This window comes from Chenopodium quinoa, unplaced genomic scaffold, assembly GCF_001683475.1.
Source record: "Chenopodium quinoa cultivar QQ74 unplaced genomic scaffold, ASM168347v1, whole genome shotgun sequence".
Classification (NCBI taxonomy): domain Eukaryota; kingdom Viridiplantae; phylum Streptophyta; class Magnoliopsida; order Caryophyllales; family Amaranthaceae; genus Chenopodium; species Chenopodium quinoa.
In genome coordinates this window covers 1-27,456 of record NW_018742486.1, presented here as the reverse complement: position 1 = coordinate 27,456, position 27,456 = coordinate 1, and the positions used below count along the sequence as shown (strand labels likewise).

General features: G+C 36.7%; 5 protein-coding genes across 5 annotated transcripts; 4 read left to right on the top strand and 1 right to left on the bottom strand.

Moving 5' to 3' along the window:
• Positions 1-74: 74 nt before the first annotated feature.
• LOC110719768 (proteasome subunit alpha type-7) lies at positions 75-3,146 on the top strand. Its single transcript, XM_021898747.1, has 3 exons — positions 75-419; positions 1,819-2,233; positions 2,725-3,146. Exons 1-3 carry the CDS (start codon positions 247-249, stop codon positions 2,878-2,880), a joined length of 744 nt encoding a protein of 247 aa, XP_021754439.1. The 5' UTR covers positions 75-246; the 3' UTR covers positions 2,881-3,146.
• A 2,521-nt stretch (positions 3,147-5,667) lies between these two features.
• LOC110719766 lies at positions 5,668-7,019 on the top strand. Its single transcript, XM_021898745.1, has 2 exons — positions 5,668-6,264; positions 6,353-7,019. Exons 1-2 carry the CDS (start codon positions 5,706-5,708, stop codon positions 6,973-6,975), a joined length of 1,182 nt encoding a protein of 393 aa, XP_021754437.1. The 5' UTR covers positions 5,668-5,705; the 3' UTR covers positions 6,976-7,019.
• A 45-nt stretch (positions 7,020-7,064) lies between these two features.
• Positions 7,065-7,667, bottom strand: LOC110719767. Its single transcript, XM_021898746.1, has 2 exons — positions 7,412-7,667; positions 7,065-7,328 (listed from the first exon to the last, which is right to left on the bottom strand). The coding sequence occupies exons 1-2, from the start codon at positions 7,616-7,618 to the stop codon at positions 7,188-7,190; spliced, it is 348 nt and encodes a 115-aa protein (XP_021754438.1). The 5' UTR covers positions 7,619-7,667; the 3' UTR covers positions 7,065-7,187.
• A 7,720-nt stretch (positions 7,668-15,387) lies between these two features.
• LOC110719765 lies at positions 15,388-17,951 on the top strand. The gene is made up of 3 exons (XM_021898744.1): positions 15,388-15,813; positions 16,078-16,191; positions 17,484-17,951. The coding sequence occupies exons 1-3, from the start codon at positions 15,796-15,798 to the stop codon at positions 17,613-17,615; spliced, it is 264 nt and encodes an 87-aa protein (XP_021754436.1). The 5' UTR covers positions 15,388-15,795; the 3' UTR covers positions 17,616-17,951.
• A 7,136-nt stretch (positions 17,952-25,087) lies between these two features.
• Positions 25,088-27,453, top strand: LOC110719769 (protein POLLENLESS 3-LIKE 2-like; the record flags this gene model as incomplete). Its single annotated transcript, XM_021898748.1, is given in 6 exon segments — positions 25,088-25,758; positions 25,848-26,063; positions 26,158-26,310; positions 26,841-27,114; positions 27,117-27,353; positions 27,356-27,453. Coding segments are annotated over 6 exon segments (1,149 nt in total), but the record flags the coding sequence as incomplete, so codon positions are not given.
• Between the last annotated feature and the right edge of the window lie 3 nt (positions 27,454-27,456).

Sequence of the window (27,456 nt, the reverse complement as noted above, 5' to 3'; positions counted from 1 at the left end):
TCCATTGATAATTTTTACAAATTCTAACAAAAAAATTCACTAAGTAGTGATTAATATTTAAAAAAAAAAAAGGAAAAAGCAAAAGTAGAGTCTGAAAAGGGTGTCTTGTTGCCCAAGTTCTGAAAAAGCATTTCGATTAACACCGGAGACGAACCCCCTTCATCTCTCCCAACACTCACTCGATCAACTTCCATTTTCAGAGGAGAGAGAAAGTGAACCAAACTCAGTTAAACAACAAACACAACAATGGCGAGATACGACAGAGCTATTACAGTCTTCTCACCTGACGGCCATCTCTTTCAAGTCGAATACGCGCTTGAAGCCGTTCGTAAGGGTAACGCTGCCGTCGGTGTTCGTGGTACCGATACTGTTGTTCTTGGGGTTGAGAAGAAATCTGCTGCTAAACTTCAAGATTCCAGGTTTTCTTTTGCTTTCTCTTTTTTTTAATTTGTCGATTTTGATTGTTTTTGGCTTTAGGGTTTGAGATTTGTGGGGGAAGGGGGTGATTTAGGGTTTAAGCTTTGATTTATGTTATTTCAGATTTATGACCTAATTTTGGGAAATTTACGAGTCTAATTAACTATTGTTGCTAGGTTTTGTGATTTTGATTGCTTAATTTTGGGGAAATGTTTTTATGTTTAATTTCAAAATTGTTGTGTCATCGGATGTTTTCAATGTATCGTAGCAATGAGAATCTTCCTGATTAGGTTAACTTGATTGATTGTACATGAATTGATGAACAATTGTAATCTGTAATTGAGGAAGATCTTTTCTTAGGTTTTGTTTGAGTAATTTGGATTGTTTGAGGGAGAAAGGCAACAACTTGGTAAGACACATGTACTGATGTATTCTTGTATCTTTGTTGGTGTTAAGCACGGAATCACGGGTGCCAAGCATATTGATCATTATAGAGCTCATTTCATGGATGTGGAGTGATCCGAATGTATGACTTTGATTTCATGTATGTTTGTGTCTTCGTTTGTGGTAAGAATTGAATCACTGGTATCTTGAATATCAAGAAGTCACTATAGAGCTTTGTTCCATGGATGGTGGAATGATTCGATTGAATACATTTGAATGGATTTTGATGGGGTAGTTAGCAGGTTAAAGTTGTATTATGTGCAATGAGGCTCTCATAGAAGGCAAAAAAATCTGAATCATGAAATACTCAATTTTGTATACTACGTACATTATGACTAATATGCTCCAGCTATTGGCTTTCTTGCCTTCCATTTGAATATATTGTCCGATTCACTTCATTTTCTTGTGCATTTTGCCTCTTGTTGTGTGATCAAAGCCTCAAAGGCAATAAAGCTTTAGTTTATCAGAGTATTGCCTCTTAGAGGGCGTTTGGTATGAATATTGAAAACGGAGTGGAAAGGAAACAAATAAGAGGAAGGAAATGAATCATTTAACTCCTACCTTATTTGTTTGGTTTAACCATGTAAAGGTATCACTTAAGCCTAACTCCCTTTCTTTTTGTTTGAGGAGTGTAAGGGTAATTGTTACCTTAGGTTTTACCGAGGTAACAAATACGTGGAAACCGTGGTAATTGTTAACCAAATCTTCTAATCAAACACTTGGTAATGGTTATAGTTAAATTAAAATCATTCCCAACTCATAGATAATTCTTACCAACATGCTCTTAATGTCATCATGTCTGGCCTTCTCCAGTGTTTATGTTCTTTACTCACTGTAATTGTTCTAGTATCATATATCAGGTCTCTGTTTCTTCTTTTTTTCGTGTTGAAAGTGCGAGAGGCATGACTTTACGCCTTCTGTGTTATACATAAAACACTGTGTTTCTCTCATTTGCAGGTCGGTCAGAAAAATTGTAAACCTCGACGATCATATTGCTTTAGCTTGTGCTGGGCTCAAAGCAGATGCTCGTGTTCTAATAAACAGGGCACGTATTGAATGTCAAAGCCACAAGCTGACCTTGGAAGATCCAGTAACAGTTGAGTATATAACTCGTTACATTGCTGGACTTCAGCAGAAGTATACCCAAAGTGGTGGTGTTAGACCATTTGGGCTGTCCACTTTGATTGTGGGATTCGACCCACACACTAATGTACCAGCACTGTACCAGACAGATCCATCTGGCACCTTTTCAGCTTGGAAGGCTAATGCAACTGGAAGAAACTCTAACTCAATAAGAGAGTTTCTAGAGAAGAATTATAAAGAAACATCTGGGCAAGAAACTGTCAAGCTGGCTATTCGTGCATTGCTTGAAGTAAGTTGTCTTGGAATTCTATGTTTATTTTAAAGTAGTGACATTATTATGAACTTCAACTGGTAAGATCTTGCTTCATCTTAGCTGTAAAATCCTTATATCTATGTGCCCCATCACCTAGAGGTATTCCTCTTTGAACATATCTGTCAATATTTGGTAAAGCTGCCCAAAATGTCATGGTTTGACTTATAATTTGGGGAACTGACGTGTGATGATTACAGTTTGATCACTACATTCTTAATCCTTAGAGCATGTTTTGATTCAATTAGTTAAGACTGTTGTAAATACTCATACTTTGAAATTGGTAGTTCTGAAGCCTGGCCTTGATGTTGTACATTGTTTAGACATTGCAGCTTTGCTACTATCTTGTACAATCTGTCTGAAGTTTTGAAGGTGGATGTGATAATTGATACGAATATATGCTTTTGAGTCTGGAGGTCTGTATCATTGCTTCCATATTAGCGACTGACTTTGTTCAAAAAATTTCTCAGGTGGTTGAAAGTGGAGGAAAGAACTTGGAAGTTGCTGTGATGACGAAAAAAGGTTTGCATCAGCTTGAGGAATCTGAGATTGATGCCATAGTTGCAGAGATTGAAGAAGAAAAGGCAGCAGCTGAGGCTGCAAAAAAGGGTCCTTCTAGTTCTTAACTTGCAGACTTATGAATTAGGCTGTTCCTTTCAAGTCTTAATCTATTCCAATTTCTGCTTCTTGTTTAGCTCTGAACTTCTAAAGTGTTGACGAGTCAGACTTGGATTTCATGTATGTGCTGCTAGCTTGGCTTATTAGGCCCGTGATATTATCTGAAAAGCCATCAATCAGTGGTAGATTTGTTGAATCTTTTGGTATTTTGCTTCATTATGACCTTAGTAAAAGTACCTTCTTGACTCTGGCAATTATTTTTAGTTTCGATTAATTGGATGGTGTGAACCGTGAAGGTCAGTGCGAGTGTGCGATGATGAATTTTTGCATAGTTGGGTACTACTATTTGCATAGCCAATTACACAATGATGGACACTTTTATTCAACTAGAGAGGAAAGAATGGCTCCAATGTTTGTCTTGGTCTTTTTATTGTTGCTACTTCATTTAGAATTACATGCTCTATGCTCAGTACAATATTTTTCCTTGGTTAATCTAGAAAAGTATCCTTCCAAATTTTCGAACTGTAAAACATACAAGGATTCATTAATTCATTTGCAGGTATATTATAAAAAGGGACTTGTTAAACATCGCCCGCGTTTTTCTACATAAAGCCCACATTTTTTAAAAATTTTGACATTATTGCCCTTGTTTTAATTTTTACCGAAAATAAAAATTTTCACTCACCAAAAATGTGGAGCAGGACTGGATCGCCGAGTGAAACCGAAGAGCCCTCAACGTCGGCTAGATGCACCGGAGAGACGCCGTTGACGCCGGAAAAGGAGGTACGAAGCCATCTAAAACCACGAATTGGCGGCTGGCGTCCTGCCGGGACGCCGTGAACGTAGTGGTGGCGCCTAGCCAGGACGCCGCCACCGTGGCGATGGCGCCTGGCCAGGACGCCGCCACCGTGGCATTGGCGTCTGGCCAAGACGCCGCCACCATGAAAGCGGCGTCCTGGCCAGGCGCCATCGCCACGGTGGCGGCGTCCTGGCTAGACGCCATCGCCACGGTAGCGGCGTCCTGGCTAGGCGCCACTGCATTTATTTATTTTTTTTTTTTTTAAATTTAATTTAAAATTTGTTTTTTTTTTTTTTTTTTTTTGTGTTAAAATTTTTTTTCGCTTTTTTTTTGTTTTATTTTGTTTTGTTTTTAATTGTTTTAAAATGTAATGTAAAATTTTGTGTTTGATTTTTGTGTTTTTGATCGCTATGTTTTTTATGTTTATGTTTTTTTTTTGTTTTTATTTTTTATTTAATCTAAAGTTTTGTTTATGTTTTTTATTTTTAAAATTTGTTTTTTTTTTTTTTTTGAATACTTTTTGTTTATGTTTTTTATTTCTTTGTTTGTTGTTTATATTTTATTATTGTTTTTGCTTTTGTGCTAATGTTGTGTCAAATGTATTAATTTAATCTAATCTTATGTGATTATATTTATATGTTATTGTTGCAGGATTATGGTGGAGACGGAAATGATTATAGTGGGATTTTTGTACACGATGGTCTGTTCGAAGATGCTCAACAAGCGGTTGATTGGGCGAAACATGTTGCAATTAGATCAGGTTTTTGTTTAGTAGTAGCAACTCATAAATCTCAACGGGATGGTAGAATGGATCGCATTTTGAGATGCGACCGTTATCGCAAAAGGGAGGAACGAGATTTCAGTCAAGCGATTCGGTTTGATACAAAGCGGAAAGGTTGTGGGTGTCAGTTCAGAGTAAAGGTTCGACAACAGCAAAGGGGTGACGGTTGGGAAGTGAAGAGTTACGGTAAATGGGGGTATCACAACCATGAGATGATCGCATATGAAGTGGGTCATCGACAGTTAAGTGGCCTAAGTCCTGGTGCGAAACTAATTGTAAAAGAAATGAGTGATGCTCAAGTGAAGCCTGCTAAAATATTAGCATCTGTGTTGGAGAAATTTCCTGAAGACCAGCCAAACCGAAGACACATCTACAACGTCAGACATAAATTGAGGTTTGAACGGTCAGAGGGAAGGAACCCTATCCAGCAGCTTCTACACCAGGCACAAGCACGTGGTTACCTGTACTGGTTTGAATCTGATGAAGACACATCGGAGGTGACTCATTTGTTCCTTGTGCATCCTGATTGTGCTGATATGATTTCGTCTTGGCCATCTGTGATTCTGATCGATTCAACGTACAAGACAAACAAGTATAAGTTTCCACTGGTTGAGATGGTTGGGATGACTCCAACGAACCAAAACTTTTTGATTGGTTATGCAGTTATGAAGGATGAGACGGTTGCGAGTTACCGTTGGGTGTTGGAGAAGTTGAGAAATTACATCGGCCCAAGTGTTCAGCCATCGGCCATCGTCAGCGATTGTGAGGGAGGTCTCTTTGCCCCTATAGCGGAGCTGTTTCCGGAGTCGAGCCATTTACTGTGCACATGGCACATCAACAACTGCGTGAAAGTCAAAGCCTACAACCTTTTCAACAAGAACTTAGATTCAGCAGAGAGATTGGTAAATGGTAAGTGGCGGAAGATCCTGCAAGCTACTACGGAGGCAGAGTACGACCGAGCCTTGGATAACTTCAAGGATGCATACCAATGGTGCCCGGCAATCGTAGACTATGTGATGCAGCAGTGGGTGCCTCAGAGGGAAAAGTTTGTCAAATATTGGACAAACCAAGTTCTTCATTTTGGAAACACTACTACATGTAGAGTTGAGAGCGCTCATAGAGCTCTGAAGGACTGGATTGATTCTTCCACCTCTGCTTTGGATACACTGTTCGGGAGAATAAACAAGGCTATTGATACTCAGAGGAACGGCATCAAGAACTCTCTCGAGGACTCCAGACGGCGACATGGCACGATGTATAGCCATTTCATATTTAAGATTCTCCATGGTCGTGTGTCACACTACTGCTTGGGGTTGATTCTGAGCGAGCACACCAGGATGAGGGAGTTGGGTGATGAAGTGGCTATTCGGTGCGGATGTGCTTTATCGGTGACTCATGGACTACCTTGTGCATGCACCATTCACCGCGTAATTACGCAAGATAGGGCGTCGTTACATGTTGATCAGGTTCATCCATTCTGGCGGACGCTCGTTATCGGAGAGCATGCTGTTCCACAGACAGTCAACCGTGAACAGGAGGAGTTGGAGCAGTTTCGTTCGATGTTTGACCAAGTGTCCTCCAGCCACCCTTCAATCATTCGTAGTGCTACCCACGTACTTCATGACATGTTCAACTCGTCGTGCTTGGATCATGAGGAACCTGAGGGGGTCGAGCGACCACGGGGCCGACAACCACGGCGGGAAAGGAGTGCGTTTGAGTATATTCGTGGTCGTGGTCGTGGTCGTGGCCGTGGTCGTACATCGTCATCAAGTGGTAGTCAAACTTCTTCGTCGGTGAATATGCCCGGCACCGGTACGGTACTTTAGTTTAATTTACTTTTTAGAGTGTTTGTTTAGTTTTCTGCTGACTTGTTAATTGTGTTTTTTGATGTGTGCAACAGGTAGAATGGACATTGAACATTTTCCATATAAAGACAGGATCCCTAACATCATGATGCCGTTCCTGGACGGGTGGAATGATGTGGTTGCAGATGGTAACTGCGGATTTCGGGTTGTGGCTGATGTGTTTCAGATGGGTGAAGACAACTACGGTTTAGTGCGTCAGTTGATGTACAGTGAAATCGCCTCAAACCGAGTTGTTTATCGCCACGTGTACGGACAGGACTTGGATAGGTCTCTGCAGCGTATCCGGTGGGGAGGAGGACGTTGCGGTCAAAATCATTGGTTCGACGCGCCACTTGATCTCTTCGCCGTTGCAAACATCTACAAGTGTGCAGTGATGCATTTCGGCCTTGGTTTGCATGGTGGAGCTTACTATCCATGTACCACGGTTCTGCCTTGGTGTTCGCGTGAGACCGTCACCAGACCGGTAAGAGAGGTTGCTATTGGATTTCTGGGGCCGTCATACAGACATTTCATCCGACTGGACCTGTCACCCAATTTTCCGGTCCCACCGATCATACCAACGTGGTACACCATTCGTACAGCAAGCGTAGAGGGCTGGGATGCGCTATATCATGACCGGGTGCAGCAGTGGAACAATCTAGTTGCCTTTTCTATGTGACCTTCTATTGTTATTGCTATTTAGTTTTCCCATTTAAATGTGAACTTGTATTTAATTTTCGTATGCCCACTAATTACAACTTAAAATAAAAATTATAAAAACTAAAAATATAATGTCAAATTCTAAGAACTTAAAATAATAATTATAAGAATAGATAATGTTAACTTTTACAAACAACTAGGAAAATGTTATATAAATGCACTGCCGACATATCAATAATCTCTCTGTGACGCCCACTGCCACTGCTCAAGGGCCCGTTCCAGTTCATCAATAACAGCTCTGCCTGTTGCAGTCGTCATGTTGTCCCTCTCCTCAAAAAGTCTGTGTCCCAACTGCGTCATCTTTCCCATCCACTACACATAACAAAACACATAAAATTCAATAACGACGTATTATATGAAAAAAAACACAACTACAAATGTTTTATGAGACGTACCGCATCCACGGCAGTGGGCGGTGGCACATCATCATCATCGGCGTCGTCGTCGTGGTGGACGTCTCTGATCAACCTCGGGTGCGAGTGCCGGTTGTACCACTCCATGTAGTGCTGGTCACACATGGCAGCCACCCCAGTTGGCGGCCGCTGCAGCTGCTCAATCCATATGCGGGCAACCATTGGAAACTGCTCCCACGTGCCAATCATGCTTGCCGGCCATTGGACGACGTACTCCTTCGACGACGCAGATCGGACGGCCTTACAGGGCCATGCTGGTGGAGGAGGAACAACTTGGACATATCCAAGCTGGCTAAGACAGCGCTGCGGCATGTACGCCTCTACGATCTCACGATACTGAATCAGTCCCGTGTAGAGGGTCCTGGGTACCCTATTACTAGGGTTCTGGCCGAAAGGCATCCAGTTCACCTGCACATTTTTTAAAATTAGTAAGATTCATACAATAAAAACATCAAACTATAAAAGTAGAAATAATTTAAACACTTTACCTCTAATGGGGACATCCTGTCAAGCAATAACCGTATCGATCGCAGGCGGTCAATGGACTTCTTCTCGACACGCGGACTCCACGCACAGGCACGTGGCTGGCCATCCCCAATAGGAACCGGGTCGCGGTGTGGTCGAAACGCCGGGAAATACTCGTATATCCACGTCTGTAACAACGTCATACATCCAGTGATACCTGCCGCATCAGCCCGGCTCGAGAATCCTAACTAGCGATACATGTACGCTAATGTAGCCGACCCCCAAGATAACTGGCCTACTCTGTCGGGCTCACACGCGTCAACTATGTCGCGTGGCCTGAGCTTGTTTCCGCTCTTATCCGGAAACAAGGTACACCCGAGAAGAAGAAAAACATATGCAGCCAGCTGTGTGTCCTGCGTCCTACGTGAAGTGGGGTGCAAACATCGCTGCAAAACTGCTGCGATCTTAACACCGCCGTGATCCCACACACCAAGTGCCGCTGTGTACAGCGCAGCCCTATCCACCGCCAACAGCTCCGCCAATAAATCTGCCTGATCCGCATCTGTGACAAGAGATGCTCGGTTTCCCTCTACGGGAATCCCAAGGATGGCCTCGACGTCATGCAACATGATCGTCATCTCACCGAACGGAAGGTGGAAAGAGTTCGTGTCCGGCTGCCATCGCTCAACGAAAGCCGTGATCAGCGTCGAGTCAATCCTCTCATGCATGGTGGCAGGAAGGTGGCTCACTCTAGTGCCCCTCAATCGGCCGACCATCTCGCTCTCCTCCGGCCAAGCCTCAGCCCAACTACACAAGAAGTTACAAGTCCTCTCCCGGGTTTGGCATTTCAAAATGCCGCTATCCAAAGCCCGCTCTTGGTCCTCCCAAATACGGGTAGCGATGTGTCCTAGAAAGCTAGGAATCACACTCCCGTCTATAGGTCCCCCAGCCACCTCGCCCCTCACCACCCAAGAATCATTAACGGCCCTCGACCGTTTTCTGCTAACCGCAGACACAGTGGACGCAGATGATGTGCCAGATCTACTAACAAATCTACCATCTCTACCCTTACGCACGTCTACCCTACGCGTCTCATACACATCATCAAGCCTCTGACTGAATGGACCGTAATCATCATATGGTCCACTCTGATCGTCCACATCCTCATCTGCATCCTCCTCCTCCTCCTCCTCATCACCGTCATCATCTTCATCATCCTCAGAATAGTGCACCCGTTCTCTACGAGCCGAGGCCGAAATACCACGGGATCTAACGTGTCTGGGCCCCGAGCTCTCCATTGAGTTGATCGTACTTCTCATAATGTCCATACTCTTCCCAGCCCCAGAACGAAAATACGATGCCTAACACAAAATAACAAAACATGTAATATGCAATATAAACATGTAATATACACATAAAAAAAGTAATTAAAATAAATAAATAAAACAATATACATATGATGGAAAATAAATTAAAAACATTACAAAATATTAACAACCTAAAAATAAAAAAAATTAATAACCTAATAAATAAATAAATAAAAAATTGGAAAAAACAAAGCAAAAAAAAAAAATTACCCAAAAAAAAACAAATTGGAAAAAACAAAGTAAAAAAAAAAATTAAAAAATAAAACGGAAAAACAAAAACAAAAAAAAGCAAAAAAAAATTTGAAAAATTAATTCAAAAAAAAAAATAAAAGAAAATGAAAAAAAAAAAATTAGGACTCCGGCGCCTGTCCCAGACGCCAGAGCCACGGTGGTGGCGCCTGGGCAGGACGCCGGTGCCACGGTGTTGGCGTCTGACGTGGACGCCGCCGCCGTGGTACCGGCGCCCTGCCCAGGCGCCATCACCGTGGCAATGGCGTCTGGGAAAGGCGCCGGAACCGTGGTGTCGGCGTCTGGGCCAAACGCCGCCGCCCAAACACCGCCGTCCAGCCACCAGTCGCCGCCGGGCCACCACCTTTTCCGGTTTTTTTTTTTTTTTTTTAAATTAAAAAAATTTACAAAAAAAAAAAACCATACCTTTCCTCCTCCAAACCCCCTTGCTCCGGCCACCGGTGCCGCCACTTCCTTGCCTTGCCGCCTCGACATTTTGAAAAAATATTTTCGAGAGAGAAAGTGAGACTACAAAGTTAAGAGAAGATGAGAGTGTGTTTTTTACTAGAGTAGAGAAAATATAATTTTAGTTCGAGGGCAAAAGAGTCATTTCACTTTTAATTTGTGGGCTTTATGTGGAGATTTGCGGGCGATGTTTAGCAGTTAATCACCTTTTTTTCATAGCCGAGTATTCTAAATGGCCAAATGGGTATTTCATATGCATGGATAAATGAATTGTTAACAAAAAAAAAGAAAAAAAAAAGAAGTTGATTTCGATTGTTATGAAAACAAAACTAAATTAGTTTTTTTTTTTTTTTTTTTTTTTTTTGAGAACCAACAGGGAATATTATTAAAGAAGATTAATTCCCGCTAAAGTTAATAGACTTTGAGGAAAAGGACCGAGACAAACAAATTCATCACAATTTCTAGTATCCCACCTAGCTACCATATGAGCTAAGGTGTTCCTCGCCCGATTAACATGACAACGGCAAAAAAAATCAAAATCCGAAGAACTAGCTACAATATCATCAATTAAAAGAAAAAGGATTAATACCGTTTTTTAATCCCAACTTTTACCAATTTAGTTTCATTAATTCCAACTTTGGATTGTTCCTCAATAATCCCAACTTTAAGGTGATCTATCTTTCTTCAATCCCAAAAACCGGTTACCGGTTGAATGGGTTAATTTTTTATTTTTTTTGTTAAAGTGACATGTGTCGCAAATTTATTGGTTAAAAAATTAAAAAAAAAAAAATAAAACCAAAAAAAAAAAATTAAGAGAAAAAAAAAAAATCAAAGCCCCTAGCCCCTCTTTTACGGCCTAAATGACCACCCTGCGCCGCTGTCTACAGCCCACCCCTTCCCCTTCCCATCCCCACCTCTCCTTCCCCGGCAACCTAACCCACCATCACCACCGCCATACTCGCCATAATACCCACCACCTACAAACCCACGAAATCCCACAAAATCCACCATCACCACCGCCGTAATCGCCATAAAACCAACAACATCCCACAAATTAGTGGCTGGTGTTGGTCGCGGTTATTAAGGGGGCTCTGCGGTGTAGTGTTAGTGACAATTGGTGTCGATGTTGTTGTAATTGGTTGTAGTCTGAGAGAGATGCGAGGGAGCAGTGGTTAAGTAAGGGAGATGCGGTTGTCGGGGTAGAGTGAGGGAGATGCGGCGCTGCTGGTTGCGAGGGAGACTCGGGGTTTGTGAGTGTTGTTACTGTTGTGGTTTGTGGTGGTTGGTGTTTTGGGTGGTGGCGAGGGTTTCGCGGTGTTCTGGGAGTTTAAGGGTGGCACTGGGGTGCGAATTGCTGCGATTTGTAGGGCTGTGTGGGTGGCGACTGATTGGTGGTGGAGAGTTGCGATGTTTGGTGATTTCGGAGGTGCAAATGGAGTGGGCGGTGGTAGTGGAGGTTAGGAGGAGGCGGTGGGGTTGCGGTGGGATTAATTAGATGGTTGTTTCCGGTGGGGGCTAAGGAGGAGGCGGTGGGGTTGCGGTGGGATGGAGGTGGCTGGCTGGTTTTTGTGATTTTTGGTTTCTTTTTGTTTTTTATTTTATTTTATTTTTTTTTAATTTTTGGACCAATCAGGACTTGACATGTGTCAAGTGACCTGGTACAACAGGTTAAGAAACCGGTTGGGTACGAGGAATGATAGGCCATATCAAAGTTGGGATTATTGAGGAGTAATCCAAAGTTGGGATTAATAAAAATAAATTGGTCAAAGTTGGGATTAAAAAATGGTATTAATCCAAAGAAAAAAATGAGGAGAACCCAACAGCCTTTTGTTTAACGCCCAAGACCACCTTCAAAGCATCACTTTCAACTTCCACCTTCGAGTAGCCCAGCCTCTTTGCAATACTTAAACCAAACACCATTGCAGCAGCTTCTACCTCATCAACAGACCATTTTGCCCTTCCCCTTCTAACTGCAGCAGCAAGAATGCTTCCTTGGTCATCTCTGAGCACCACACCTATCTGAAACTCGTTGCCCACCCTTGCATCACAATTTATTTTTGTAACACCCGAGGTTGGGCAATGCCATGACTTATTCCTAGATGGAGCAGCATGAACCACCTGAGGTAGACTTTAACAGCATAAGTGTTGTAATCTTGGACCAGCTTTGACATCCCAATAGCTACTGCAACAGGATCAAAAGGCTCGTTGTCAAATGTTGCCTTGTTTCTGCAGTGCCACACTGCCCAGCAAAGAGAGGTCATAACAGTCAGCTCATCCTTCGAGACCCTATCACACAACCACAGTTGCCTTGCAGTGAAACTCTCACTTGGGGCTTGGTCAAGTAAATTCGTGAAATTGCTTGTTGCCCATATATCTTTAGCAGCAGAACACTCAAAGATAGCGTGGATAATAGACTCATCGCCATTACCACAAATTGAACAACTTTTATCATCAAGCAAATGGCGATAGACAAGTCTTTCTCGGACTGCAAGGAAGCCCTTGCAAGCTCTCCAAAAGAAATGTCGGAGCTTAGGCGGGGTATTCAAATTCCAGATTATCTTCCACACCTTATCCCACGTATCTCCATTGTCAAAATATCCACCATTTTTGCTGAGCCAATACCCAAAGCAAACACTATACTCTCCATTTTTACTCGGCCACCAGAACATAGTATCACTCGGACATCTATGTGACAGGGGAATTAACAAAACAAGTGCACATTCTTCAGTAATAAAGGTGTTGTTCACTGCTTCAATATTCCAGGAATTACAAGAGTGGTCAATCAAATCAATAACTCTTAGTTCCATATCACTGTCCACCGACGGAGTTGGAACCAGAGATGAAGTATTGCCCGGTAACCAAGCATCACTCCACACGTTAATTGCACTCCCACTACCTAATCTCCATTTCAAGCAACAAAGATTTAGCGCCCCACATACTTCGCCAAGCATAACTAGGATCAGAATCCACATTTGCTTCCAAAACATCACAGCTCTTAAAATACTTCGCTTTAAGAACTGAGTGCAACAGAGACCCCGTATTATGGTGAAGGCGCCAGAATTGTTTAGCGAGCAACACTTGATAGAAGCAACGGAGGTCACTGAATCCCATTCCCCCTTTACCCTTAGGTTGACATAGGAGGTCCCATCTTTGCCAATGCATCTTCCTAGTGGTGTCATTCGAACCCCACCAAAAATTTGCAAAAAGAGAGTGAAAATCATCGATCAGAGTGTCAAGGATTTTGAATATACCCATCATATACGTTGGAATTGACTGAGCCACAACTCAGATAAGTATCTCCTTCCCTGGTTTAAAAAGCAATTTATCCTTCCACCCTTGGAGTTTCTTCCATAACCTTTCTTTCAGCCCTGCAAAAATCACCTTTTTAGATCTGCGAATGATAGTAGGAAGGCCCAAGTATTTTTCATGTTTTTCCACCTCCTGAACTCCTAAAATCTCAATAATTTCCTCCCTCCGAACAGTATTAACTTTTTTGCTAAAAGTGACCTCGGTCTTGCTTAGGTTAACTTTCTGACCCGATGCCCTCTCATACTTGCTGATAATGTTAGCTATATAACGGAACATTGTTGCACATTCGCTCTAGCAAAAAGAATACTGTTATTGGCAAAAAATAAATGTGAGCTCTGGCCCCCCCTACATATCCTACTACCATGAATGAGGTTATTTGTAGCAGCTTTGTTCAATAAATTCGAAAAAGCATCTGCGCAGAGTAGGAATAAGTACGGAGATATTGGGTCACCTTGTCTCAACCCTCCAGACGGAGTGACAGAACCCAAAATGTGGCCATTAATTTTAAAAGAAAAATTGACTTTTATAATATTCAAATACATATAATTTGTGTAAATCGTTAGTATTAAACAAATATATTATTTTTTTACTATAAAAGTCAAAATTTAGCAAATAAAAATACAAAGTACAAAGTAGTACAAATTTTGGGCCTTGTTTGGTTGGATGTAGGAAGTAGAAATTCCCAAAAAATCTCAATTTCTATAAAATTGTATTTCTTAGGAATTCCCAAAAATTGTTTGATTGGATGTAGGAATTTCCACTTTTCATAGGAAGTTCCATTTACCTAGGGGTGGGGGGGACCGGGGACTAGGTAAGTTAATTCCTCCATTTTGTGGGAAGTAGAACTTCCTAGGAGATCCCAATTCCTACATTATTATCAACCAAACAAGTATGCATATATTCATTTCCTTTGGAAATCAAACTTCTCATGAATTTGTTTGTCAACCAAACAAAGCCTTGAAAAGGAGGGCTAGAGGGGAATTGTTGGAGTATTTTGTTGGGGTTTAATAGAAAATTTTGTATATCACAACCAAGTGGTTTTGGTATCAAATCTCACTGTAAGCACTTCGGAATGGAGATTCCTTTACCCTTCACTACTCTCAAAGCAGTGGCGGATCTTGGCCGAAAATATTAGAGGGGCCGCAATTTAAATATTTAACCTCTTGCTCAAAACTATACTATATCCCAATATTTTATAAGTAAATATAGGTTATTTTAGTTCGTTAACTAATTAATTGCAATAATTTACGGAGGGCCGGGTCCCGAATGGCCCCGATGAAAGGTCCTCTCTATCCCAAAGTATCTAACCCGCTATCTCAAGCCGGAAAGACTTGTGAGAAGTTTCGACCGTTATAGCTCTTCACCTTACCAACCAATAAAACTAGGAGTGAAAGTAATATGGAATAAATCCGCAAACCGAACCGAATTTATAATTTGGATTGGATTTATTTACAATTCGGTTTGGTTCGGTTTGAGATTTTAAAAAAATTTGGATTGCGGATTGGTTTCGGTTTTGGGCTTAAAGAAACCAAAAACCGAAATTTAAAACTGAATTATTGCTCATAATCTTAAAAGCCCAATTCCGCAGCCCACTTTCCCCTTTATGTATAAACCTCTAAAAAAATCCCTAACTCTCTCTTCCCTTTCTCACGGCAAACCTAATCCCTAATTCTCAGTCAATCGCCGACCACCGCTCCTCCTCTAAGCACCGACCAGGCGACTAATGTTTAATTCCTTCGCTCTACCCTCACCAGCCTTTGCTTCTCCGCTACACGCTAACTGGCCTCCGCTCCATCATCACCGACCATGAAGAATCAATCGGAGTTGCGCTTCCCCTTCTACCCATTTCTCTTTCATCTTTCTTCTATGTATTTTTGGCAAATTGGTCTCCAAAGTAGTTTTTGTTGGCTAGAATTACTATTTAGTTGCGTCCCTTGTCCAATAGCAAATAATTATGCATTTCTAGACTACTCCAATGCATAGTTATTTGTTAAATTAAATTCAAATTTTATTCTCGCAAATAATTAGTAATTTTTAATTGAATTTTCTGGGTATTGTCGATTTTTGGGTCTTGTTAACTTATTATTTGTTAAATTGTACAATCTTTAATTAAAAAATTGCAAATCTACCGAAATTAAGCTAAAAAAATTCTGTTTATGGATTGGATTCGGTTTCTATATTAATAATTCGGTTCGGTTTGAATTGGACTGAATCCGTATTCGATTTGAATTTGGATTAAAAAATCAAAGACCGAATTTTTTCGATTTGGATTCAGTTTGGACCATAATCCAAACCGAAAATCGAACTTTCACCCCTAAATAAAACAAAAAATAATACACGTAGGCATTTCGTGTTGAAATTACAAGTTCAGTGGATCCTTCTTGTTATTATGAGTAAATAAAATTAAAAAAAAAAAATTAAATTGAAAAGCAGAAAAAGCTAACCGCTTGAAAATAAAAGAAAGATCACAAGGGAAAGATAGATCAAAGACAGAACGAGACATTTGAGTAAGAAGAAATATTCAATCTCAAGATGAAAGAGGATTACGAGGTTCAGTACTCAATCTTTCACTTTCCTTTTTATTTATGAATTTTTCATTTCTGTAATTCAACTTAATCGCAATTATAATTAATTTAATAGTTCTTCTGAAACTTTTTTCAAAATCAAAACCCTAACTCTGCTCTGTAATCAATCTAGTCACTCTCATAATTCATTTTGTGAGCTAAATTATTTATTCACTTGTTTAATTGCAATTGTTTTCGTAATAATCGAATTTATTTCAATTTCAATTTTTTATTTTTGGGTAATTTGCAGACTGAAGAGAGAAAACAAGCTGCTGCAGATGTTTTGTTCAATTACTCCAAATTTGTGGCGGCCTGTATTGGTAATCGTGTTCGTCCCGGTGATTTGAGAATGCATCTTATGAAGGTAATCTATCAGATGATTAATCTATGTTTTGTTGTTTCTATTCCGTATTTTTGTATAAAGGGTGCCAAAAAGAGCAATGACGTAGTCGGGTTGATTTATCCTGACTGCGCCTTCTACGACTTTAACCAACTAAGCTAATTGACATCTATGTTGATTTCATTATTGCTTGCATATTTGTGTGTTTATTTTAATAGTCTATTAGATGTAAATTTGTATGCCATGAATTTTGTAGTATGAGGTATGACTCATTGGAGAGATAGATTATCATTCTTATCAACCATAAACGAAATCACTGGGAAAAAAAGGGTTACCGGTACTTGTAGCTAATGCATTATCTTTATTTCAGGGGAAGTAAAGTAATTCTTGGCTTCAAGACAGATATTCTAATGTAAGACTATTTCGAGATTCATTTTTGTTCCGATTTCATTTCAAATCGAGCATATTGTGAGATAATTGGGGAAAGGTTGTTGCTATGCCATTTATATTTTGATTCTAAACAAAAAAGTATGCAATGTTGTCAAGTCCTGTTGAAGATGATATTGAACTAAATCACTTGAACTCGACTGCTAGTGTTAATAATGGGTGTTTGTTATCTGTCTTTATGAAATTTTGCTTTTTTTTTGGTCTAAATGGAGTGTCAAGCTTCCATGCCCTTGTTTGAGTTTTGAGTGCTTGACAATGGAATTTAGATTAAATGAAGAGTTTGAGTAATATAGAAATTGGGTTCAAAGACATTTAGCAGATTTGTTGTCGTGATGTATCTTTTTGGTCCAAAAGGAATGTCAAGCTATACATGCCCTAGTTGGAGTTTTAAGTGATTGGCACTGCTATATAGGTTATGTGAAGAGTTTGAGCAATTTAGAAATTGTATTTGAAGACATCACAAAACTGACGTTCAATTCAAGTTGATACTCTATTCTTATTGAAACTGACTTATATTTACAAGAACTATTTGTTTTGCAGTGTTTTTTTTTTTTTAATACCAAATCCTAGTTTCCTTTTGTGGAATCATGCTTCTCTATGAAATGTCTTAATGATGTCAATGACAAGGATACATGTAGTGAAACTGTTGTTGATATGGAGGTGTTTAAGGAAGCAGTTTATATTATGAAGCGTTTATAAGCAAGGAAGCATGCCTGCCAACTTTGTGCAAATTAATTGACTTGCTGAAACGCCTGAAAGTGCTTGCTGAGTGGTTGTGAGCACTATTGAACTTAGATTTTAATAAAATTTTAGAAGTAGATTTATCTTATCACGGAACACGTGTAATTTTTCAAGTTTCTACTCTCCAGGAGATATCTGGAATACCAACATCTCTGAAGCGGGAGTCATTTCCAGTAACAGCTTCTCCTGATGCAATGGGGGAATCATCAAGTTCTGGTACAGCTAGACTCGATAAATCAGATAGCTTTCGTGCGCTATAAATCATGGGGCTGAAAGATATGGACCTATACGTGCACTAGGAACTGGTCATTGGTACATGCTATCTTTTGGTTTTGATTTCTTAGAGAAGACGGGGATATGTTTACATTTGATATGATTGTATCTCTGTCACAGGGCAGAAACATTATACTAGTATTATAGTTGTGATCTATGTGAAGTTTTTGTTGTTCTTGTACATGTCTACTATGAGGCTCGTGAATGTTGTGTCCAAATCTTGAAACTCTAGCTTTACAGAACTCGGGACAAAATACGTAATTAGTAAATGTACTTTTTTTTACCACCAAATCAAGTATTTTGTGAAATTTCATCCCTCTGAATTAAGCTGTCTCACTTTGTCACTGAATTTATACTAATTTTTTTTTTGAAGGAACGCTATGAATTTATACTTAATCATAATTGATATAATTAAGTCTGAATAACTGAATATCATACTAGTAGAGTATATACCATTTGTACTTTCTTCTTTTAATTCAAACTTGTAACGGAATTTTTCATACTTTGTTGCCCTAGAGTTGACATAATTTCACTTTGGTGCCTTGTTGTTTCACTATGTTTATTTTGATTTAACGTGTCAATCACTTAATAACACTAAAAACAGTAAAAGTATATCACGTAGTTGACTAGTTGTACTAGTGTATGATAAAGCTTAATTAAGTTTCGTCAAAGAAAAAGGACTATTTTTGTTAAAAGTAGTTCATTATATTGTGTTTAAATAATTAACGAATTCCATTAAAAAAAAATACTCTCTGAGTCTTTTATTTACATGCATATTTTTCTTTTTGGGGGTTTCAAAATTACATGTCTATTTCTATTTAAAAAATGTATTTTTTGACAATATTTCCTTTTTTGATAAGTTGTCAAATTATTATTATTTTTTTTTTATTTTTTTTTTTTTTTGTGTGTACTTTTGACATCATTTTAACACTTTCTCTCTCCATCTCTTCAATAATTACCAATTATATTTTCTTTCTCTCTATCTCTCTCTAACCCCACATGCATATTTGTAATTTCCAATTGTGGTTTTTAAGTTCCTTAATTCCCATGTAAAATGAAAAGAAGGCATGTAAATAAGGGACGGAGGAGTAATAGCTAACGAACAAATTATGTTGAATGTTAAGACCGACAAGAGTCACAACTCACAAGACCACCCAGTTTTTTTTACTACATATGTTAGATTTGTGGAAATGATCTTATGTTGCACTATAAAAATTTTTACTTACACCCCCATGTAGGTAGCACTCTTTGCACCCCTTCTCATCATAATGACGTCATTTTATAATTTTTCGGTTTTTAATCACATGTAAAATGTTCAATTTTATATATGTAAATGTTTAATTTTATATCATTAAATATTCAATTTTGGTAATACGACGTGCTATACTCAAATTAGTATATGTTTTCCATTTTTATTTTTACACAGATTTTCTTATTTATTTGTCCTATTATTTTGTCAAATAATAGGCTTTGTTTGAAAAAATATCACTCAATATAGAATTTAAAATAATTACAATTAAATATCATTTTAAATTAATACATACTCATTGTTTCTTAAGCATAAAAGGGAACTATTTTACTTTTCAAATGTACATATGCTTAATTTTAAGAATAAAATTAAAAACAATTAAAAAAGTGCAAATCTTAAATTCAAAAATGTACGTATCAATATATCATATATGTGCCTTACAAAGTGAATTATTGGCTTGGCTCAGCCTCCTTTGAATAAAAAAAAAAAATTAAAAAAAAAAATTGAATACATTTGGTATAAATAAAAAGTACATAGAATTATCGTCCTTGTGTATATAGTTGTACCCCCTTTTACTCTTATAATGTTTGTGCGTTTTCCTTGATACATATATTTTTCTCAATATACACTTAATCGTCTTCAACTTTTTTTTTTTTTTTTTATTTTTATTGTCATGTGTAATAAGAGATCAAATTATTTTAAAGTAAAATGTAAGTATCAATCAAAATACACTATGAACAAAGCAGGATAATTAAATAAACATTTATAAAAACAAATTTTGAACACATCACCATAAAATGAACATAGTTCAATATGAGAATGGACAAGTATTAATATCTAATGAACATCTTTCAACATACAAAATGAACATATACTAAAAGTCAAAAGAACATTTCAATACGAGAATGAACAAATATAAAATTTAAATTGAGCTTTTTTTAATATAATAACAAACAAGTATTAAAATTTGAAACAAATATCTTTTAATATGAGAACAAGTATAAAACTAAATTAATATATTTAGATATAAAAATAAATATTGTATTAGATTGCAGATGAACATCTTTCAATATGAGAATGAACATATAAAGCAAAGAAATGAATGAACATGTAACAAATTTAAATGAACATATATATATATTATTATGATAACGATTATAAATGAACATAAATTCCATCTAAAATGATCTTTTTTCCATCTAAAACGAACACTTACGATAGATTAAAATTTACTATTCAATTTTCGTCAAATAACACTTTTTAGTAACAAATTAAGTAATATAAATTGATGATTGATGCTTCACTTTCATAAATCAAATTGATAATTTGTCTTTAATTTTAATTATTATAATTTGAATATTTGTTGGCAATTATAACTTCAATATTTAATCTTCTACAAATGAACATAAGGTCTATCTAAAATGAACATTTACGATAGATTAAATGTACTAGCTAGTTGAAATTCTCCGAATAATAGTTTTTATTAAATTACGTTATAATTATGGAAAAATGTTGTAACATAATTCAATTAACATTAATTATAAGAATCACTTCCATTAAAAACTATGAGTTTTCACAAACTCTAATTGAAATTTCTTACTAGATATGTGAAGAATTCTAATGATTAACTATTAATTTGTGAATGACCATATACTAATATATAAATGAACATTTACCAAAATAAAAATGAACATTCATAAAAAAATAATTTTTCACTCCGAACTAAATTTACATTTCTATAATCCTACGAAGTAGATCATTTGTCCATAAAATTAGGCAATTACACTCTATTTTTATTTTGTCAAGTAATTTTATAAGCTAATTTAATAACACACACCACAAGTTAATTCCACTTAAAATAAAGTGTACCAAACATCGTTGTACCATAATCTATCACAAGAAATTATTATTATGATAAAAATTATAAGAAATCATGAACTACTACCGCTGAAATTTCATATTATTGAAGAATTAGGCAAATAAAAAGTTATTGTTTGAACTTTTTTTGAGTTAAGTATAACAATGGGGACTAAATTTTTAGTTTTTTCACCTTTTGAAACCTCACTCATTTTTTTTTCACCTTTTAAGACCTCTAGTTAACAATCCGGCAAACTAATTCTTGTTTAACTCACTGGAGCAAAAATAATCCCTTCATTGAATTTCAAAAAAAAATAAAAAATATAGTCCCTTCATTGAATAAATGTCAATTCCAAGACCATAGGTCCTTCAAATTCCTAAAAAAATAACTGAAGGAAATTTAAGTACAATTTTTTAAACTGTTATTTATCCAAAAACTGAAGGATCTTTTATTTTTATTTTGTATACCGTATTAATTTATTAAAAATAAAATTACCAAGAAATATGGGGCCAGAGTTGTATTTGCTTGGTAATTGAAAATAAATGCCGACAACAGGCAGACGGCTCGATGATTAAGTATCGTTGTCGTATCAAATTTATTATATAATTTAAGAGTCAGTTTAACGAGAATGCTCAAAATCCCTATTTCTCCAACTTAAATCCTATCAAATATAAATTTAATAAAAATGAAATACGTTTATAAATTAATTTTTAACCCAAGCTAGTATGAAAAAAAAAAAAATTTATTAAGCAAATTTTTATTTTTGGTTAAACGTTTATAAATTTATTTTTAACCAAAGCTTATTTAAAAAATCAAACCCAATTAATTTTTTAGAACCTCTTCACATCCACTGCATATCACTCTTGTAATAAGGGATAGAAAGATAATTACCATATTGAATGTACATACATGCATAATAAACTTGGTGAGCAAGGCTTTCAATTAGTCATTTCTCGCTAATTACTGCTCTAAAAAATTATTAACGCTCAAAACATGGTGCATGCGAGAGAGATTTTTCAAACAATTTTGAGTTTCTGTTTTTTTTTTGTTATTATTTGGAGGAAATTATTTTGTGCAAGTAATATAAATTATTAATACTCTAAATAAATTTGAGTATTTATTTTTAGCCTTAGTTTTTACAGATATTGATAGATCTATTATTCTATAATATTTGTGGTATTTTAGCCTCACTTTTAGGGGGACTATTTTTTTTTATCATTTTAGGTTGGCTTTATAGGGGACTATCTTTTTTCTATATAAGAGACTATCTTTTAAAGGTTGACTTTATAGAGACTATCTTTTTTAACCAGGGGACTATTTTTTAACTCACCCACAATTAATATTTAGCCGGAAAAGTCACTTGAGGTCCCAAAAGGTGAAAAAATAAAAGTGAGGTCCCAAAAGATGAAAAAAGTAAAAAGATAGTCTCCATCTTTATACTTACTCACTTTTTTCAAAAAATAAACAAAATCAACTTACAATTTGATTGTTAGTCATTCTTTTGTAGAAATTTTCTTCGATTTCGTCTCTTAAATCTAATGTTTTAGTATAGACCTAAGAGAATTCTGATTTTTTTTCAAGACAAGTTTGGAAGATGTTGGTAGTTTAGGAGAGAGAAACTGGTAAAATTATGAGGAGAGAGAACTTTTAAATGTTGGTAAAATTATAAGGGAAATTGATTTTTATTAATCAAGTTGTATAGTACACGTGGGGATCGGGGGTGTAGGTATTAATACCTACATTAGGTTGTAGTTATTAATAATTAGCATGTTAGCCTGTGACAGTGTTACTCCATTACGGGCCTTAAATTAGGGCATAGTAACATGGTAATTGGTTATCAAATTATCTCTCTTCCACTTTCACCCATTACCAATCCTCCAAGCCCGCTTATGACTAGACCTAGTTATTGGGCGGGTCGAGTTAGGTCGGTCAAAGGTCATATTTTCAAATAAAAGGTCGGGTCAGTGTGGTTGTGGATCGATAATGACCGAGCCAACAAACTATCCATTAAAATATATATTATTGGACAAAGTCATAATTAAGTACATATAAATACGAATATATTTATGTAATTTTTTTTACATTATTTTTACTATGAATTAAATGAACGAAAAATTTTAACCCTATATTGCCTCTATATATTCGATCATAAGAGTCATGGCATGTCCATTAAAAAACTTGATTTGACGATGTGTTAATAATGACCCTCAAAAAATTTTCAAACTTGACCTTGACCCTGTTATCATTGGGCTACCATGTCCAATAACCAGGTCTACTTATTACTTTGTATTCTTAATGGTTACTCTCAGTCTTAACACTATCTATCTTTCCTATTTTTTTTTTTTTTGTTTGTGCTATAATAAAAAAATAAAAATATTAGCCTCATTTAAAAGATTTATATCAAATTCCATATATAAGTAGTTACTCCGAATTATTCTTGGTTTTATGTTGGAAATTTCAACATTAACCCAAGTCGGTTTGATTAACCGTGTCATGTCATAATGACCCGTTTAGTAAAAAAGATCGTAAACCCTAGCTTGACACTAATCATATTATTTTCATGACATGTTTTGGTGTACGTACGTATCAGTTTTTGACAAATTTATATAATTCCTTGAATAAAAATCAAACTATGTTAATATGGCAATTTTTATTTTTATAATAATTATTATTTTAATTCATTTAAGATCATATTTGATATTATGTGCAGTAGGTTACAGAAAATGAAGAATTTTTTTTAACCATATATAAGTTTTTAGGGAAAAAGATAAACAGAGGACAGTATATATAAAAATTAGGGTTTTTCACCCTAACAAAATGGCAAATCTAACAAGCATGGAAAATCTATCATCATTAAAAAAAAAAAAAAAAAAAAAAGGCACAAGCATTGAAGATCTTGTTGACGAGTTATTGATCGAAATATTTATTCGACTTCCGTGGTGTGAAAGTGTAATCACAGCGAAATTTGTATCGAAACGTTGGTTATCTTTAATATCGAACCCTAAATTTGGGATGAAATTCCTTAATCACAAGAAACATCTTTCTTTTCCTTTGAAGAAACCTCCATGGACGTTTTTGTCGATGCGACTAGTAAACAATGAAGGGATAATTCGGACAAAGTCCCCGTTTCACAAGGTATTCAACTCTCCGAAATTCCTCTTGACTTTTCTTCCTTTTGAAGCTAAACTTGTTGCTGCATTCAAAGACTTAATCTTATGCATTAATTCTAATAGAAATGAAAAGATAGTCATCACCAGTTTTACACTTGTAATCCATTAACAAAACAATGGGTTGCTCTTCCCCCGAATCGGGTGTCGTTGTATAAGACATTAGACATCATGGGCTAGTTTAGTGTGTGAGGATCCTTACTATAATGACATCGAAAGACGTTTCGATTATAGGTTCAGGTTATTGTAGTTCCTTTGATCCTTCTTTGACTCTGAAGCTGACTGTTTTTTGCTCAGATAATTGTAAATGGATTGATATTGATCTTACGGTTTGGCGGCGAACCCCTAACTCTAACCCTAACCGCCGCATCATCGGATGTAATGGGTATGGTTTGTGTTACCTATAATAATGTATTTCCTACTTCAAGCCGAGTTGTTGACGCCAGAACTCTACCATTACTTTATAGAGGATACCAAGGATACCTCCTTGAATGTGGAGGGAGATTGATTTCACTGGATCATCCCAATTTGCGGCGTTTCCTACCCTTGTTCATTGTAAGGGCTGCTTTGTAAAGGTGAAGGGCGATTTTATACAAATGACAAATAATGAACTCATCGATAGTAATAATAATAATGAGTTATGTTGGAAGACCTATAAAGTTGTTAGCTGATCAAGTGATTATATTAATGAATTTGATTTCAATATGCAGGGACTACCAATTTGGAATGAAAGAGCAGACAAATGGATTATCTACAATAGCTACGTAGTTAGAACAACCTTTGTTTATTCAATTATTATCATTTTGATTCAAACTTCTATGTTGTTCATTCAATTATTACTTGTTTGTGCTAATAGAATAAAATATAGTATAAGTTTCAAATTATTATTTTTTTAATTAAACAAAAACCCCAAATTATAAATTCTATATTGTGGATTTAAAGTATATTCGCCAAGGAAGTGGTATCATGATTAATTAGTATTGAAATTGACTAATTTATTATGTTAAAAAGTAGATTTATTACTACTCTGTATTTAATATTGCTACAATTTACATGTTGTACTACCTTCGCATTTTTTTAAATGCATCACTTGCATTGACGCAGAGTTTTGACCTGAGAAAGTCATTTTACTCCGTATTATATTATACAAGTAGGGTAAGTAGATGATTAATTTATTTTGATAAAAATATAATGTGGACCATGAAAGAAACAAAATGATTTCTTTAATCATACAGTATAAGTTTAGACGTTTAGTCCTTTGTCAAAATCTTAAACCCAAATCGAGCATTTTCATTTTTCATTCCCATTAGGAAGATTGATGGGCTGATTCAAGCCCAATCACCTGAACATGTATACCACCGTATATCTGACTCTGTAACGGACTAACGGCTACTTGAACAATCAATTAAATAATAAAAATAAAAAAAAAGAAATAAACATAGTACCGTTGCCCAACGGTAGAATTTCAAACCAAATATCTACCTTGCCCTTTCCTCTCTTCATCTCCGCTCCCCTCCCTTCTGCCTCCTCCTCAACTTTCTCTCTCCTCTGCTTAAACTGCACTTGAGAGTCTGATTATCTGCATTTTTATCTAATCTCTCTTATTATTTAATTTAATCTAACTTAACTTAATCTTCATTACTAAAAACTCATATCTTGCTTCAAAATAAAAATTAATTAAAAAAATGCAAGAAATGTGGAATGGTCCTCCTGGGTTTAGGCCATCAAAATCAGCTTCAGCACCATGCTCTCCAGCGAAGCCACTTTCGATGCCTCGAACCCGGTCCGAGTCATTCCACATTACCCATAAAGTTCCTGTTGGTGATACTCCTTATGTTAGAGCCAAACATGTTCAGGTTTGTGTATAATTCAGTACTTGTTTTTTTATTTTTTATTTTTTTTTTTTTGATGTATTGAATTTTGATTTGGGGGTTATTTCGATCAGTTGGTGGATAAAGATCCAGAGAAGGCAATTCCTCTATTTTGGGCTGCAATTAATGCTGGAGATAGAGTTGATAGTGCTCTTAAGGATATGGCTATTGTAATGAAACAGCAAAATCGGGCTGATGAAGCGATTGAGGCTATTAAATCGTTGCGAAGCCGGTGTTCGGAGCAGGCTCAGGAGTCTCTTGACAACATTCTCTTGGATCTCTATAAGGTAGTTTACTAGAATTTTGAAAATTGATTAAAAAACAAATTGGTGTAATCCTAAAATTTATTGGTAATTGACTGATTGTGGTTTTGTTGTTGCAGAGATGTGGAGATTGGATGATCAAATAGCTCTTTTGAAGCACAAATTGTATTTGATTCAACAAGGGTTAGCATTTAATGGGAAAAGGACTAAAACAGCGCGATCTCAAGGGAAAAAATTTCAGGTCTCAGTGGAGCAAGAGGCCACTCGTTTGCTGGTAAGAAATTAGTCCATAAAATTATTCAATTCTTCAATTGGTAATAAATTTATTAATGTTTAAATATACGACAAAATTCTAGCATGATACGATCCCAGGTTACGAAAATTCACCCATCTATCCTACTTTAACCAAAACAGCGGTTACATTTTACCTTTTTACTTGTGCCAATGTAACATTAAGTCATTAATACGGCGTATGTCTAATTAAATGTTTGGAAATTTACCTCATATTACATTAAATAACTTCTACGTCCTACTTCATTTGAAACAATTGTTACATTAAACCTTTCTACATATGCCGATGTAACATTGGCACAGAGTTGTAATTATATGTTCAAAAACCATTATAATATTTATAATAAGGTCCCATATTATTATATGTATATAAATCACAAATGAGAAGTCAAAGTAGTGTTTGTGGAATGGTGACAAAAGTCAAAGTGTTGTTGTAAAAAAAAAAAAAAAAAAAACAAAAGTCAGAGTGTAACAATTATTTTATAACTAACCGTCATACAATTATTATTTCAGGGAAACTTAGGATGGGCACTGATGCAGCAAAACAACTATGTAGAAGCAGAGGATGCATACAGAAGAGCATTATCTATTGCACCAGATAACAACAAGATGTGCAATTTAGGCATCTGCCTAATGAAACAGGGGAGAATCGTCGAGGCGAAACAGACTCTCCGGCGTGTGAAACCGGCAGTAGCAGACGGGCCGAGAGGGATGGACTCCCACCTCAAGGCTTATGAAAGGGCACAACAAATGCTGGCAGACTTAGAATCAGAGATGATGCAGAAAGCAGGGACTCTGTTTCAGAACAGAGCAGGCTTTTCAATACTTTCTTGGGATCATCCTCACTTTGGCAGCCTCAACCTTGCAGAGAAACATATACCTGCCAACAAACCAGCAAAATCCCAGATGAATTTCCTGATGAAAACACCAATTCCAACATTTTATCAAACAATAATCAGAACTTCCCACCAAAACCAAATGGGTTTTTACCATTGGGAAATTCTTGGAATATTGATGCACCCCCGTTTATTCCTCCAAATTGGGAACCCAATTCAATGAGACCCTTAAGAGGACGAGATCCGGGAGTGCGGCGAGTTTCGGAAATGAGAATAACAATCCAGCACTAGAG

What these genes read in the sequence shown, in the direction of transcription:
- LOC110719768 (XM_021898747.1), top strand. Translation starts at nt 247, where the DNA reads ATGGCGAGATACGACAGAGCTATTACAGTCTTCTCACCTGACGGCCAT. An exon ending in GCTAAACTTCAAGATTCCAG is followed by an intron (nt 420 to 1,818) that starts GTTTTCTTTTGC and finishes TCTCATTTGCAG; the next exon opens with GTCGGTCAGAAAAATTGTAA. An exon ending in CTATTCGTGCATTGCTTGAA is followed by an intron (nt 2,234 to 2,724) that starts GTAAGTTGTCTT and finishes AAAATTTCTCAG; the next exon opens with GTGGTTGAAAGTGGAGGAAA.
- LOC110719766 (XM_021898745.1), top strand. Translation starts at nt 5,706, where the DNA reads ATGTATAGCCATTTCATATTTAAGATTCTCCATGGTCGTGTGTCACAC. An exon ending in GGTGAATATGCCCGGCACCG is followed by an intron (nt 6,265 to 6,352) that starts GTACGGTACTTT and finishes TGTGTGCAACAG; the next exon opens with GTAGAATGGACATTGAACAT.
- LOC110719767 (XM_021898746.1), bottom strand. Translation starts at nt 7,618, where the DNA reads ATGATTGGCACGTGGGAGCAGTTTCCAATGGTTGCCCGCATATGGATT. An exon ending in CGCCCACTGCCGTGGATGCG is followed by an intron (nt 7,329 to 7,411) that starts GTACGTCTCATA and finishes TGTTATGTGTAG; the next exon opens with TGGATGGGAAAGATGACGCA.
- LOC110719765 (XM_021898744.1), top strand. An exon ending in TGAGAATGCATCTTATGAAG is followed by an intron (nt 16,192 to 17,483) that starts GTAATCTATCAG and finishes TCTACTCTCCAG; the next exon opens with GAGATATCTGGAATACCAAC.